This window comes from Catharus ustulatus, chromosome 1, assembly GCF_009819885.2.
Source record: "Catharus ustulatus isolate bCatUst1 chromosome 1, bCatUst1.pri.v2, whole genome shotgun sequence".
NCBI classification, from domain to species: Eukaryota; Metazoa; Chordata; class Aves; order Passeriformes; family Turdidae; genus Catharus; species Catharus ustulatus.
Window position 1 is genome coordinate 70731025 of NC_046221.1, and position 16758 is coordinate 70747782.

Sequence of the window (16758 nt, forward strand, 5' to 3'; positions counted from 1 at the left end):
ACCACCTTTCCATCGCAGCACCTTTAACAAGAACACCACAACCAGGTAAGGCTTAGTGCACTGTAAATCTGCAGCCATTTACTGGGAAGATCCCAAACTGGGTGTTAAAATTAAATCTTTCGTCTTTCAGGAATCACAGTCAGCTTGAAAACCAATGGCAACTAGGAACAAAACCAGCACTCAGAACATTCAAACAGTACATACTGTTCAGTCACACAGACCCTCAGCCAGTACCCCTGTAGCTTCTTTTGTTACAATTGACTTTTTCCTCTTTTATTAAGGGATGTTGATGTAAAACCCAGAAGCCCACAAAAACATACACAAGGAGCTGAAAGAAACAATAAGCAGTGTATTGTGCCTGTCACTAGTCAGTCAGCATGCCCAATAATTATTTAAATGTTGCTCCCCTTAATATTTCCACATTGATATTTGGGAACTCATCCCCCTTTACTAGACTTGTAGCTCATCCAAGATTGGGGGACATTCATGAGACGGATTATAAGGATCATGGATTATAGGGACCTTATAGATTATAGGGATGTTACCTTGGCAGTGAAGTTGTTCTTGGTCTTCAAGCCAGCTCACCTACCTTTGTGCTAAATAAGTCTTGAGAAAAGCCAAGTGACAGCAGAGGGCAGCCCTTTCTTTGACAGAGTGGGTCCAGTGACTGTCCCAAGGACCTTCCTCAGACACTCCCACCAGGATCAGTCCAGTCTCTGAGGTCCTGTTGGCATCCTGTGTCTCTGACCAGCAGTAAAACAAATCCTGGCTTTTACAGCCTTGGGATTCTTATGGCTTCCCTGTTGGCACCCACAAGGGATCACATGGTTTGAGATTTTATTAGTATCCATAGCAAATTTCCCAGTAAAATTAAGGTCAAGTTTTGAAGGGAAAATCATACTTTCCAGAGGACAGGAGCATAAAAGTACAACACTGATGCCTTTTGATCTGAGGTCTGCTTTGCTACTTGTGGGGAATCCTTGTCAGAGAAGATTAATCCTAAATATATATGACAAAGGCTTACCTACGCCAAACATACTCAAGTATTTGTACTATGCCCACAGCCAGCCCGTATGTTTTACAGGCCTTCATATGATTGAATCACACTTGCACCTGAAGAGGTTGTTTGGTTTTTCAATCTCAATGGTTCATGTCTTTGCTTGAAATTTGCTCCTATGAAAACATGTACTCCAGAAGATGATCCCATGGTGTCAGGCCACCTTCAGGGAAAGCTTTCCACTTCCCCCTTATCCTATTAGTTTGTGAGATTAACCTTTCAGGTTTCAAAGGATAACACTACTCCACCAAGACCTGGCTGTTGCAGGAAGTCTGTGCTCACTGGGGTGCAATCCAAACACAGAGATTCATAGAATTGTTTAGCTTGGAAAAAAGCTATGAAATAATTGAGTCAAACCCAGCTGATGTTAATGACTGGATATGGGCTGATCCTAGAACACCTAAACTGCCTTAATAAAGCCAGACATGATGTCCTGTGGCTGCAATGAAAAACGCTCAATGTCCAATTTTCTCCTCCTTGTTTCCTCCAGATTTCTATGCTCTCAAAATGGACTGATCAAAATCAAAAAAGAACTTAAAGATTTGAGGAATAGAAAAGGGAAACGTCACTAACAAATACATTAAAAGGGAATTCTTGTGACCTACTTCACCACAGATGTTCTTCTGTTTTCCCAAGAGCACACAAGTTATGGTACTCTCTCCACAGGCAATTTCATCAATTAAGACCCACATTATCTGCTGCCCTGTGTGACAGCATCAATCAGGACCTGTCTTGGAACAAGTACTACTCAGAGTAGTTCAGGGAAGTCCCCCTCCTACTCCTTCTCCTCACGTTCACACCGAGAATTCTGAAAAGGTGAAGGATGAAGGAGACTGAGAAACATCAAATGGGCTAGGCTGTATTTATGGATCTTAGTAGATGATGGTTTAAAAATAACCACATAGTTTTTTCTGGTTCCTAAATGTCACCCATTCTTTTTGCCTTGTAAAAAGTCTAGCATATTGTTTTCATAATCAAGTTATTTGAATAACACAACAGCGATTTAGATAAGGATTTGTTTACACAGCTAAATATGTTGAGTAATGAAATTAAAATGAGCTCTCTGCCTCTGTCACATCTGCAATAGCAACTGACTTCTTATGGTTGAGTACAAGCCTGCTGCACAGATGTTTCTTGATAAGGTATAAATCAGTGTTAGATGCTGTTTATTACAGCATTTTTACCGCCTTCTTCCCTGAAGGAGGGAATGATGCCTGCACAGCAACCAGATGTGACCTGCAAGATGGTATGAAATACCATCACAAGCCAAAACAGGTCCCATATTCCATATCAGCATCTGCAATGGCTCATCAAGTATTTATCAGATCATTTGAACATTTCTACAGGCCCTAGCATCATACCACTGCCAGAATTTACTTACTCTAACATGCAATGAACAAGGCAAGCAACCTGTAAAGCAACTGGAGCCTCAAATAGCAGAAGATCCCAGTTTAGCTTGGTTTCTTGTCTTAAAGGTCAAATTTTTGATATTGCTGCTAGAAAGCAAAATACTGTGAGACATGGATGCAGTTGCTTTTCAGGGCATTGTAGGAAAGAGTTTCTATTTATTGCCATCCTGCCATAGGTGATCACAATACTTTGATGGTGACGGGGAGGAGACTTATCTTGCTCTGGTGTCTATGCAAGAGAAGTGAGACAAGAGAGCTTCTTCCCTGGTGAAGGGTGAAGGCAGCACAGCTTGAAGCACCTCACCAAGCTCTGCTCAGCTCCGTGGGAGCAAGAGGATCTAACAGGAACTACTTGTTAATGACCCAGCATTTGTAGATAGGCACGCCTGGCCCAAGCCACACTGCCTCCTTCTCTGTAGCTGATGAAAGCAACAGCCACAGGCTCTGAAGGTAAGAGAGCCAAACTTCACAAGAAGTACCCCTTGGAATGTTTCTTGAAGCAAAATCTGACATCTCTTATTTAAAAAAAAAAAAAAAAAGAAAAAAGAAAAAAAAAGCTGGGGATGGGGTGGGGCAGGGTGGGGCAGGATGGGTTTTTCTTCCTTAAATTAATCTGCGTCTCTGATTTGCTTCACTTGTTACATGGACAGAAGATCCTGTCAAAACAGAAATAATATCAAGTATTTACAGTTTAATGGAACCCAGGGACCAATTAACAACACAGAAAACCACCAGCCAGTGTATTTCTTATTGTAACAGGAGGGAAATCTTACATTACTGCTGTTCCCCCATTTCTTGAAATAAAGCACCAGCACTTTGTCAATGATTTCTCAGTAGTAATATTTATTACCTGCCAGTTTTACCATTACCCATTTATCAATCACTTTCTGTGTTCAGTTGCAAAACCCCTCTCTCTAATTGTGATCTAAAACTACCCCAAAAAGTGAAAAATAAAGAAAAAAAAATAAATCAAAAAACCCATCTGTCCTTGGGGCTCCAGAGCAGCCACTGCTAGAACCTGCCCTCCACCCCAAGCTCCCGAACTGCTGACTCCTCAATAGCTTGATGGATGCGATGCACCTCGTCCTGCGTTAGCGTCCGCTCCGGGTGCCGGTAAATGATACGGTAGCAGTGGCTGACCTTCTTCGTCCTACAGAACACAAACCAAAAGAGGACTCATAAATACACGTGCTTGCAAATGCAAATACATGAGGCCAAACACTTACCCTCTGGATCATTTTTATTTGCGGTCTAATTTCGCCCCTGTTGCTTGAAAATCACCTTAATGCTAAGATACACAGTGCAGAGAGGTGGGACTGAGCTGAATTTTAATTTTGGCAGACGACTTTGCTGAAGTCCACCTTATACCTCCATTTGTATTGTGGTGTGGTAGCTTCTTACCAGACTAAACAACCCCAGGAGGAGGGCTTCTTACCCTGCACTACAGAAAGTAAGAGACAAAGGAGAACAAGGAACATGAATAGAGAAAAGGGAACGATGGGGGAAAGAACAGTATTTAAGAGTTACCGGCTAGGCAAAGACAAATTAATGAAAAATCAGGACACACCATTGAGTTGAATAAGAGTGAAAAAAGTCTTCTTGCTCTCCATCAGAAGCAGGCAGGAGCACCTAGTTTTGCAAGGGCATCTCTGTAATTGCAGTGCCTGTGTTACTGAATTTAAATGGGAGTTTTGGCATCCTTTTTAGTTTCAAATGGAGCCCACACAGCTTCTTCTTTCAAAGGTGAACGCTTACTTCAATGAAAGAGAGAAAATCCGAGGGGAAAAATAAGGGGAAATCAGACAGTACCAGGCAGAAGAAGCTTCCAGACTGGCAGAACTCTGCATTTAATGGCACATAAAGGCAGTCAGCAAGCTTTGGGTCATCTCTCTCCAGAAAATTGCTTCATGTTAGAACCACATTTATGCTTATGTCTGTTTGATTAAATCTAAGGTTAGATGTGTTCATCCACAAAGACAGCTCTCAAGACACTAATTTCAACCTCAAATCCTACTAGAAACAGGCACAGGTAATTTTTACCTCAGAATAGTTGTTTGACACCAATTTTCTCCACTCAACAAGGGTGGGAAGTTTGCCCTGCTCCCACTGGCAGCAACAAAAAAGCTACTTCTAATTAAAGTATTCCTCCTTTTTTGTGTGTTCTGAAGATAAAGCAAGTTAAATCTGGCTAGCACCTGAAAGGGCAAACTACATTTCATAAAGTGTTAGGCTGACTGCAGTTAACTGCTAAAAGCCAGCCAAGAGCTTTCCCTGAGTGCAGGTTAAATGCTGCAGAAAAGTTATCTTTGAGAAAAGAGGGGGAGGTGTAACTGTGGGAAAGGTGTTGCTCTGCTCTGCTCCACCTCTTCAAAGCAGCCAAGAGGACAAACTTGGGGGAAGCAAGCAAACGGAATAATAAGGATTTGGTCAGATGCTACATTACCAGTGAGAAATTTGAGTAAGAGAGAGGGATAAAGCATCCAACCTCCATAGAAATGATTTTCAAAACCAGGCTGGTAAATATCCTTAGAGCTGGTAGTATTTCAGTTTTTAAAGGTGCTCCAGGAATCCACCTGATCAAAAAAATTTGCACATTGTTTTGGCTGGAAGTCTATTCAGAAGGTGTACAGTCACAGCCTTAATCCTGAAGCTTTGCAAATATTGGGAATATATCCCACAACTGAAAATTCATTATCATTATTTCATGTGATGTAAACACAAGTTTGGTTAATTTAGGGATAATCTGTGGTAGGCATAGCTACAGCACTGCCTCTTCACTGGGCTTGGTTAAATGGAAGTGAAATTACTCCTGACTTAGGTGTTTCTGTGTCCCCCTCCCTCCATGCTAGAGAGCTGTTCATTCCATAACAAATTACATATGGCAGACTAGGACACAGTAGTTTCTTGTGGATGTTGTGGAACAACGGGAGCTTTAGGAGGTATTTAAATCAGGAAAAGGTAGAGGTTATAGAGAACAGCACTGGACTAGGGTTCTGCTAGATTCAGCTGAAGTTAAGCATTGGTGTGAGAGAACTAAAATGAAGATTGCATTAAATGTAATTATAGGCAAAATATATGTAACTAATATATGTAATAAAATCTATGTAACTAGATTTAATTATAGGCAAAAAATGAAGTTGTAACTACTAATATACATAACTCTACATAACATGAATGCTACATTGTATGCTACATTTTTCTCCCACTTTTTGTCTAGGTTTAGTTGCATTGTTACTAATTAGAAAGAAAGAGTATAAGGGTTCAAAGCTATTTCAATAAAAGACACACTACAAGTTTCAAAACCTAAAGCATTGTTTCCAGAGTACTATTACTAACTTTCCAAGGAAGATTTGGAAGAGCACTTCTCAGCTCTTCCCTCCTCTAATATTTCCCCTGCTCCCAAATAAAGTATTAAGACACTGTGATTAATCCTTGCCATCAGCTGCAACTGGAAACAATTAATGCCACAAATAATACCTTTGCTCATTCCGTTTCTCACTTCCCTTTTGTTATGCAGAGCCACTGAGTGTTTGCCTACCTTAGAGATGGCTCTGCTTATGCATAATGAAGTCTCTGCTGCATGTCATGCTGCAGCCTGGCGATACAGAAGCAGTGGCTCTCTATCCTCAGAAACAAAATTTTGAGGCCAAAATCTGCAACAGTAGCTAGCTTCACAGGGGAAAAAAAAAAGAAAAAAAAAAATAGCAGCTTAACAGTGAGCAGACAGGGCTTTATTTACCAGAAGTGCCCTGCCGGACAAGTCCATGCGGTCGCAGTCACGCGGACTCCTCTCCCATTAGGCTTCAGCAGATCTCAGTGTCACAAGTCTCCTCTGCACCAGCCTGCAGCTTGCAGGTAATGAAGCACACTGAGTAGAGTGAAGCACTTCTCAAAGGGAGAGGGAAGGCAGGGATTTATTCTGATGCCAGGGAAGGAAACAGGACACAGGCTGTGGACAAACACTGGAGCGAAATAATGCCTAATGTTCTTTCATACGATTTTTGGAGGAAAGAGCTTTGCCTTACAATTTTCAGGAACTGGCACTCAGTTGCTTTCATGTGCTAGGGAGATGGTCCCTGCCAGGTCAGAGTCACTGTGTGGGGTCCATCTGAAGGTCAGTGTTTGAGTTTTTCAGCCTGATACCTAAGTGGAACAAGAAATTAAGGGGTCTTAGTCTGCCACTAGTCTAATAAAATCAATGTGAAAGCAACCTCACCCTGGTACATGGGCTAGAATGAAAGGGTGTGCTAGGCAACAAAAATTAATTACATGCATGCTAGCTTTCCCTGCATGGAAAACCACTGAAGGATGCTTTAAATGTAACTTGGATGGGAAGCCGATCCCAGAAGCTACCAACAGCAAAATACTTCAGCGTTCTAGGGAACCAGTCTCAGGCATTATGTAAGACTAACCACAGGGTCATTTGGTAACCAAAATGCTGCATAAAGAACAAATGTCTGGCACTGGCACTTATCTCTTCCACATGCAATACCGCAACAAGAACGAAAATTTCTCCATCCTGTTCTGGAAGAGGGAGATAAAAGAAGCAGGACTGAGTGGGAAACCCCTTACCTTTTACCTGTGTTCTGTTTTCCATCTGCCTTAAATAAAACACAGAAGTACAGAGAGTTCTGTATAGAGGTTACCCCTGCTCTTAAGTGGTGAGGACAACACAGAACCACAATTTTTCCTTAGAGTTGGATTCACTTTGAGGAACAGAAAACTAGAGATGACAATCAGCCACAGCATGAAAGAGCAAAAGAGTACCATCCCTCTTGTATCCTGACCAGTTCACTGAGCAGTACAACTCACCATGATATCTATACTGTACCTTTTCCTACAGAATACCATTTAAAACGAAAGATCTACACACATGGTAGTGCAAGCATTTGGGATTTTTTTTCTCTCTGTTAAGTGAGTCATGTTAATGAGGTTCCTTGAGGGTATCCCTGTCATTGAAATGTGTATTTTATATGCCCTCAGAAGATTCATGATGTAATTCCCTTACATAAACCTTCACACAGTACTCAGTGGCTGCTACATCCTCACAGAGGTCACAAGCTTGGAATGACCTCAGGGAAGAGAAAGGCTTGTTTTGTTTGCAACAATGTCCCGAAAGGAGTGATGATGGGAAGAAATTAATAAACTATTTCATGTTACCAGAATCCTAACTGACAAAGCCAGAGAGCACAGCTTTGGTTTTGCTTTGTGGCTCCAGCAGCTCCAGAATGGTTCACATTTTAAGTGGAAATGGGGAAGAATATTAAACTGCAAGAAGAAGATGTAATTACCTGTTCCTTTTTGTTTCATGCTTTCAAACCTCATCTATCTCTATGATAGTAGGCACAACTGCTAAATATCCAACCATAAATTTTAAATTGACAAATAGTACTCTTTGCTAGAAACCACATCATAGAAAATGGCAAAAGGCTTGTGCTGTATACCTTCTCATCAGTGGCAAATACTTAAATTATCATGATGATATGCACATGGAATATAACAGTAATTCTCTGAACCAAGGTCTTTCCAAAATATGCATTCCCATCCATCCTTTCATATGCTAATACTTCTTCTCTCTGGAAGAGCACACTGTACACGAGCATATTCTCAAAAAGGGACATATTTTTGTTTAAGGTGATTCTGATGCCAGCGAAAGGCATTAGATCACCTCCAGACAAAAGAATTGTTTTAAACCCACAGAAAGCAGGAAATGGTCATATATCTTGCATACCTTCTCCAGCTGACACCTGACAGAAGGGTGGTTCAGCTTCAAAAATAGTTCAGGCCAAGACATGCATGTTGAGATTGTCAACTTTATTGAATTTTTTTGGTGGTCACATCAAAAGAGATGCATGTTCACTGACTAATGATTGGACTGAAATATTATTCTTCTATTTCACAAAACTGAGACAGTAATGGACTTTTTGCTCTTTTCTGATTGGACTTGGTGAAATCTGTATCTGAATACCAAACCTGAAACCTGCTTGACCTTTTCATTCTTTCTTTACTATTAATTCCATTTTAAGCTTCTCTCTTCATGTAGGGAAAAAAAAAAAGTCAAAATTCTGTTAATAGCCATATTATTGAGAGATAAAGAGCACAGTATGGAATACCACGGCAAAGACCATAAATAACATCTTCTAGTTAAGATAGTGAAAAGTGGATTAAAAATGAAAGCACTTTCAGCTTCTCAGTCACTGGACACTGTTAGATAGCCGTAAGTACAATCTAAGTCATTGTCTAGTAATCAAAAACATCGGATTAATTCAAAAGCATTGACCATTATTTTCCTTTTCTGCCTAAATCTATTAATTAATTTCTTGCATGCAGGAACTGATACAAATGTATAATTCTGAAAAAAATCTTTCACAGGCTCCACTTGAAAGTTTCCTTGCTGTTAAGTTACTAAATGTTTAATGGAACACGTCAAGCAATTAGTTTTGCTTTGGCTGAGCACTTTGCCCCATAAAGACCTTTTCTTATTTCAACAAATCACCTTGGTTTGTTGAGAGAGGCCAAGAAAAGAACCACTATGAGCAGTGTAGGGCTCTCTTCTGCCAGCTCCCAAGCAGAGGGAACTCTTGTAAACAGACTGAGTTATACAAGACACTGAGAGAGTATTTCCCTTGTGCACTGTTACAGTCCTCTCAGTAACCAGCCAAGGATACAGATAACCCATCTCAGATCCAAGCACTTCCTATTAAAAAGCTCTTAAGTCTCACAGCATCAGAAGTAATGGAATCCATTACATGCAGTCAGTAATGAAATATCACTAGGGTGAAGAAGAAAAGTACCGTTCTCCATTACACTAAAAAAAAAAGTCTGGAGTACTCACAGGATCATAAGCTAACTGTGACACAGACTTTTGCTGCCACCAAAGGGCAGAAAAACTTCCAAAGCCTTGGGATTTGGGATTGTGTTTTTTCTTTTAATTTTAAAGACAGTGACTTACTGATTCCTTGAAGAAGGCAATGATCAATGGTTGTAAAGCAGGTATGAAACCATTTCTCAGGGGGATGGATACCAGCATTGGTGATGACTGCTTGTCCTCCAATCTCCATCTCTTTGGGAAAATCATCTATCAAACTCAGGGGGCAGAATTCCCATCAGATTTGATCAATGCCAATACTGACAAATCCATTTCATGTGGATTTAAAGCTGGATGTGACTGAGAGTTGTCTCTCTTGCAAGGTGAACTTCGTGCATTCACTTCACACTGGGCAACTTCTCTTTTTAGGGGGTCACCAGTCCATCGAGTGATTCAGTTCAAAATCCCTCTCTAAATCCAGGAAGATTCAAGAGTAGGCTAGAGACTGAATATCTTCAAGACTTGCTTAACTTTGAGCAGAGTAAATGCAGAGCACTCACCATGCCACATAAATTCATCACTATGCATGGAATGAGTCTCTCAACTTCCCAAGGCTGAGCCTTTGAGCAATGAAAGAAAGCCATGCACACAAAGATCAGAACATGTGCAAGTCTGTGAGACTCAGAATAGGGTACAAACCCCTATTTTTTTCTTCAGGGTTATCACCATGACAGGATACAAGGACTGCACAGGTGAAATAAAGATGGGAGAAAGAAAACTTTCTAATACATACAAACAAAATGCAGTGAAATAGCTTCTACCCACTGCGGTAGCAAATAAGAGAAGACTGATTGGTAAAGTACTTGAGACTTATTTTTATATATTAAACATAAAAAAATAACTGGATGCTGAAAGTAAGAGAGAAAAAATGATAGTCTCAGCATGAGACAGGACAGAATACCTGCTCTGTGAAAAGCACAGGTTTTTATTTTGCTTTACTTTCTCTTTTTACTGAAAAAGGTTAATGTCAAAAGCTTTTCAAAGTCTCATCTTGCTTTCACCAACATAAAATGCAAGGAGTAATACTTTCCATTATTTGTTTAAAAAATGACCACTGAAGACTTAAACACTCTCTAACTGAGTAAACAAAAGAACAAAATAACCTGATTTGGATATTGTGTCTCGGGAGAATTGCCATCTAAGCTTCTTGACTTTCTTCCCCGCTGTTTGGTTCAGAAACCACGGCAGGACTGCATTTCCCATGAGAGGCCAAGGCAAAAAGTTCCTATGATGGATCAAGCCCTCTCTCTGGAGAAGAAACTTGGCTGGCATAGCTGATACTGACATACTGAGGAAAACCAAAGCACACATTACCTGGAAGTCCTGGCAGTGCTGGCAGCTGAAGCATTTTGGCTACCAACCAGGAAATTCATAGGAAAAAAAATCACATTTTCAGTGAGTAAACCCATAATAAATCAACATATTTTCTGCCATTACTGGTTCTCCTGCTTTCTCCACATTTCCTTGACCTCCTAAATCCCTGGTAATTTAGCAGTGGAAGAAGGTATCTCTGACAGCAACAGGCTCTGTGGTTCTGTCAGAACTTTGTAATTTGGGTATCTCATTCACAACCCTGTTGTGCCTTTCCAGGGCAACTGGCTGTACTGGAGAGGATGAGGGGCACAACCTGTTTGCAAAGAGCAGCTCTGGATGACACACTTTGTAGAGTTGTGCTTCTTGTGCAAAGACATTTATTCATCTCCCTCTGAGCCACAGCCTGCAAGTAAGAGGATGCAAGAAGCTTTGCTCTTCCTCCTATCAAACAGTGATGTTATTAATTGCATTCCTAGTCCTTAGGCACAGCAGGATCATCCTAAACTTTCCAACCATTGGCAACTACCTGTACTTAAGAGTGACATGTCATCCCAACATTCCGAACAAATCCAACATGAGAGGTGAATTTGGACTCTTTAAAATGCTTTCTAAAATATTTATAATAAAAATCATAAGTGTGATACCTTTTCAGTTCTTCTGAGTGAAAGATCAAAGATGAGAAGTATAAATATTTAGCAGTTTTTTCTGCCAACTAGCTGTTAATACTAAAGGCTACAAAAAGTATTACTAAAAATAACATTGCTGTCAAATTAAAACACATTCCATAATCAAGTAGAAAGGGAATTTATATGAGAATTTAAAACAATTCATTCTCCTAAGGAATGAAGATGGATGGTAGTGACAGCTGGTTTGGATGTATCTCCACTGAGCACTAGCAGAAATCAGGGTCTAGATGACAGACAAATGCATAGGAAGGCCTGAATGCTGCTTTAGACTCTTGTATAGATTTCATCACTGGGATGATTGGTTTTGTCCTCAGCAGGTCCAGGAGGTAGGTGTTAAGGTATTTTTACACTTATGAGTTAAAGTAAAGATGAACATGGCTCTGGACTCAGATAAGAACCTAAATGACTTGTCCAAGGTCACACAGAAAATAGATGTGAGAGAGGGGGCTTGGACAAGTGTAGGCACAGACCTTTTGAGTTACCCCTCTTTCAGGTTACGCTTCCCATTCACCCACATTTCCAGTCACCCTTTTTTACTGCAAATCATATAGCAGTCCTGGAAACCAAAACAGGCTATGGCCTGGAAAGCTGAAAGCAAAGAGTCAACCTCCTGATATAATCTCAGAAATGTTTAAAAAAATAAGAACGCAGTTCAACCTATCAAAGCAATTCATCCAATAGAGAGTGGATAGGGCAGGGAAGAGTGGAGAGACAGCATCAGGATAACCAAATATGCTGTTTCTTAACTGATAAACTAAGCCCAAACCAGGAGAAAACAGGATGGGGACAAGAAGTCAGCAGCAACAGTTGAATTGACCTGAGACTAGAAGACAAGAAGGACTTTAAAACAGAAAGCAGAGGTCAAAAGAAATCACTTGCCCTTTTTTTTTGGGAGGAAAAGCAATACATTAAAAGCATCCGCCCCACAGGTCAGCCTGCAGCACCATAAGGCAACTCAAAACATTTGTAGCTGTATGTGTGCAAACAAGAGGGGGTTTCTCAATAGGGCTGCTTACAGTATCTGTCAAAGTTGGTGGAAACCCTGCAGCCACTTGCACAATTAACTGTTGCTTGCTATGTCCTTCCAGTTCATAAGTTATTTTTCCTCTCAAAATTGTCAGGTTTTACGAGCCTTAATCTGGCTAACTGGATTTGTTTTGGAGATGCAGAAATCCACCACTTTCCCTCCCTGAGGATAGAATGGTTCCACACAGGCAGCCACAAGAAACCTGCTCTCATCGTTTTTCTGACAGCTGCTGCCTGAGAAAGACAACTCAGAGAAAGTCCTCACAGTAAGGAGAACTACCGGCCAGCAGATTAAACTACTGTTAACACACTGGAAAACTGTCAGGCTGTTAAACTTTTCTCTTGCCAGATCCCATTTGTACAGGTAGTACATTGATGAATATATTGATGACAGACAAAGAATCTGGTAGTCGGGTCTCACCTCTGTAGGTGAGGTTTTCCTGGTTATTTTGAATTGAACAATGGGGAAAATACTGCAGCACTATTGAAACTAGTCAAAAGATGACAACATATGCCAATGAGGTGCACTGGCAAAAACTTTCACAGCTGTCAAAATGAGCATTCACTTGGAAAACTCTAGCTGCCATGTTTGGCATGTTGCCCCCTTAATATTATGGTTGCTCTTTATGAAAATAAAAAATGCGTATGTGATAGGAAGTATGCATAGTGCACACCTCCTACAGTGAGATAATATGAGCATCATGCAATAAAACACCCTGTGGGCATGAAGATTAAAAGGTGAGGGCACAAAATGAAATGCATCATTCTGTGAGTAAAACAAAATTATTGGTCTGCCACTCAAGAAAGGAAAGCAAGCCACTGAGGCATTACACTAGGAATATCAAAACATCATTTTTGCTATGACTTTACTAAGAAAGGCCAAGCAATCCTCCCACTAGCAGGAATTAGTATCAACAAAGAAGGAATAAGATCTCAGCCCAGAATGGGGAATTCCCAGGCAGCATCAGAGTAAACCAAATGTTCTCAAACTGTCCACGACATGAACTTTGCCCTAAAGCACTCCAGGAATGAACAGAAGAAATCAGTTGTCTTTCAATGTTCACGGAGGACAAGTAAGGTACCAAATGTTTCCAAAAGATTAGAGTGCTTATTTTTGGAAATGGAGAAAAAAACCCAAAGGAAGTCATAGGAGCTATGAACCATTTGCTTTTACTTTGATTTCCCAGAAAAACTCTGATGTAGCTAATTAGCTGAGTTGGAGCATGGTGTTAATAATGCCAAGGTTGTGGGTTTGACCCCTGTATGGGCCGTTCTCTTAAGAGCTGAGCTTGATGCTCCTTGTGGGTCCCTTCCAACTCAGATTATTCTGTGAATCTGTGAAATGATCTGTAAGAACACAATGGAAATGAAAAAAAAAAAAAAGTAAAAAAATAGAAAACGTGGATGCATTGATTAAATCTAATCAAAACAACCTAATTTCCATCTATAAACAGGTTAATAACTCAATAATAAATAAGTGAAACAATAAATTGCAGGAAGTAGTAGGGTGCATGTGAAGGTATTTGCATCTTCCTAGTCAGTTAAACCAGGTAAGAAGAAATGGTCTAAGATCAACATGTCACAAAACACGGTTCCACTGGCAGCTGCAAGTAGTTTCAGACAAAGCCGCAAAGGAAAAAAATTTAATCATTATAATGAAAAGTGAAAAAGTCAAGAAAAATACTAAACCCAGTTGATAAAATTAGGTATTAAAAATCTGTCTTCCTAAATGTTTTGCCATAGAGGCAACTGCATATAGATGGATGAGAAAACTGGTGATCAATACCGATGATTACAACAAAAAGGTGATCTTGCAAGTAGCTGTAGTACTTGTCAATAATTTGCTGTTTCTGGGAGCAGTTATCCCCAGTTCAGCCAAATCTGAAGGATCACTCTTGTAGGGTTCTTCAACCTGGCTCCTAGATGATGGAGTACTTTCACTAATGGAAGAGGTGACACAGCAGAAGTGTTTGTTAACTGGCATATTACATTGAGTTGGGTAAAATACTAAGTATAACTGAAGACAAGGTTAGAATAATCCTGACAAACCGATAAAGCTAGAAGATATAGTTCAACCAGATGAAGTGAAAGCTGGGTAAAAAACAGCACTGCACAAAGCATCTGAGGACCACACAGAACCATGAGCTGAAGGTGAATCTGTGACATTTCTGGACAGCACAACTTACAAGGTAAGACCGAGAGAATATAGGTGGCTCAGCCTAAAGAACAGAAAGCATGAAAACGTACTTTAAATACCTAAAATGCTGCTGCAGAGTTAGGTACTAATCTTTTATCAACATTCACAAGCAGCTGGAGACAAAAGTAATGAGCTCATATTGCAGAAATGTTCAGCTTGAAAATCCAGCTTGGAAAGGCAGTTGGAGTCCCCTTTGCTGGAAGTCTTAAAGGACTGGTTATACAAGTGTCTGTCAGGAATTCTATAAGTAGAGCTGATCCTGTCTTGGAGTAGGAGGATGAACTAGGTGGCAGTACTCTTCAACTCTTTAGCATAACATAATGTAACAGTCTTTAAAATGCAGAAAGTTAGTTGAGTAGCAAAGATAGCTCCCTATAGCTTAAACTTAGCACACATCCTGTATTTGTTTATCCCCTGGAAGTGATGTAATCTCTTCAAACCAGCAACCCTACCCTTACCCTTATAGGCCAATGCTGAAATAGAGCACATAGGAAAGCAAAATGTTGCTCAGTTACCTTTCACTGTCTAAGTCAACAAAGCAAACAAGCAAGCAAACAAAAAACCCAGCAAAGTCCACTCTGTAAGACAGCATCCTGAATGGAGAATGTCACTCAACTGCTTGCTTCAGGGATGGGAGATGCCTTAGAGAAGCTGTAAGGAACAGCCACAGAAGACGCTGTATATCTTTGATAGGCTGAACTGCATTCTTCCTTTCAAGCATTTCTGAGTTTATATCAAGAGGTTATTCCTTTGCTTTCAGCTTTCCAAGTTCACATGCAACCATAAACAATCTTAAAATAAGGGCAAAGTCTTTCTCCTAACAAAACAATATTACAAACAAGCCTGTTGACATTCTTCACCCAAAAGCAATTTTGGGAAGTCCGGGGACTAGGAGACATCTGAGCCACCAATCCTTAAATCAAGATTGCCTGGTTGGCCCCAGTCTGGGGACTGTGGCCTTCTGACATAGAAGCTGATCAACTTTATGCCCTGCTGCAGGTGGTGAGACTGAAGAAATACAAAGGAAATTGTTTGTCCTAGGATATACAGCAGATCAGTTAATCTCATAATAGAAACACAGAAATCTCAACTCATGGAGCCCCAACACAATGCTCTGAATAACCAGCCAAGTTTCCCTCCTATTCCCACATGTTATCCTGGCCTCCCCATTCTCACTCACTTGCTGTTCTGTATTCACTTATTGAGCCTGTTCCTCATGTGGACAATAGCTGTGAGGAAGGAGCCACCTCTCATTTTACCTACCTACGCTGTCCTCCACAGCACAGAATGAGAAGCCACATCTCATCTACTTGTATGAGAATATGTGTATGTAAGTGTGTATATCCAACTCAGAATATTTTTTGATTTTGTGATACATTCCTACCCATTGCTGGAAAGGGTTAAGTTTTTTATTAACCTTCACAAGTTTGCTGGGACTGATAAGACCACTAGTTTTTGGGAATTCTTGATGTTTACTAAATAATTTTCAGGGATTAAAGACTCATAAAAGTGCCATTGCATACGTGTTCTTCTGTTCTTACACAAAATACGAAGTCACCAAGGAACAAATAAACTATTTATGACTTATTTTGTACAGTAACAAAGAATGGCTTAATGGGGGCACATATCACTTCTGAATGCACTGCAGTCTGTTCTTCCGTGAACTGGAGAGTATCTTAGCCAAGTTTAAGATGTATACTCTCCTTTCCCCTCAAAAAGAGATCACATTCTTGACACAACTGTCTAAATTACAGCAAAGACTCACATGCCACAGGTTCCTGCAACACAGTCCACAAACCTGCCTTACTTGTAGGTAATTCTGTGTAGGTTGCACACAGCAACCGTTAACTCAGATGCTAACTGAAATGAACTCAGGTTATTCTTACATTACTGACTTTAGAGTTATAGAAGACACGACTGGTATTAGAGGCAACAATTTGGTGGTGTGACCCTAAACACCATCACCTCTGCTTGTAGACCTTCTTCATTTGAACATACAAGGAAGGAGACATTCCTTCTGAGATTATAGGGAGTTACACCTGAACAGTTGCCTTGCCAAGCGCCCCAGGAGGTTCACCCCATTAGGATCAGCAGAGTTTGTTCTCTACTTTGCCTAATTTGACACACCTAGCCAGGATGGCTGGTGTTCTAACATTATGTTTGAAACCAAAGAATACGATAATTATTGGACAGTCAGTGCT

General features: G+C 40.4%; 1 protein-coding gene across 2 annotated transcripts in view; it reads right to left on the reverse strand.

Annotated features, from left to right (window-relative positions):
• Window positions 1-3289: 3289 nt before the first annotated feature.
• The window catches only part of FARS2 (phenylalanyl-tRNA synthetase 2, mitochondrial), a 238587-nt gene continuing 225118 nt past the window's right edge, over window positions 3290-16758 (reverse strand). For both annotated transcript variants that reach the window (XM_033055717.1, XM_033055713.1), the window contains one exon: window positions 3290-3616. In XM_033055717.1, the coding sequence (XP_032911608.1) occupies window positions 3478-3616 (139 nt within the window). In that variant the 3' untranslated portion in view covers window positions 3290-3477. The remainder of the gene's footprint in view (window positions 3617-16758) is intronic.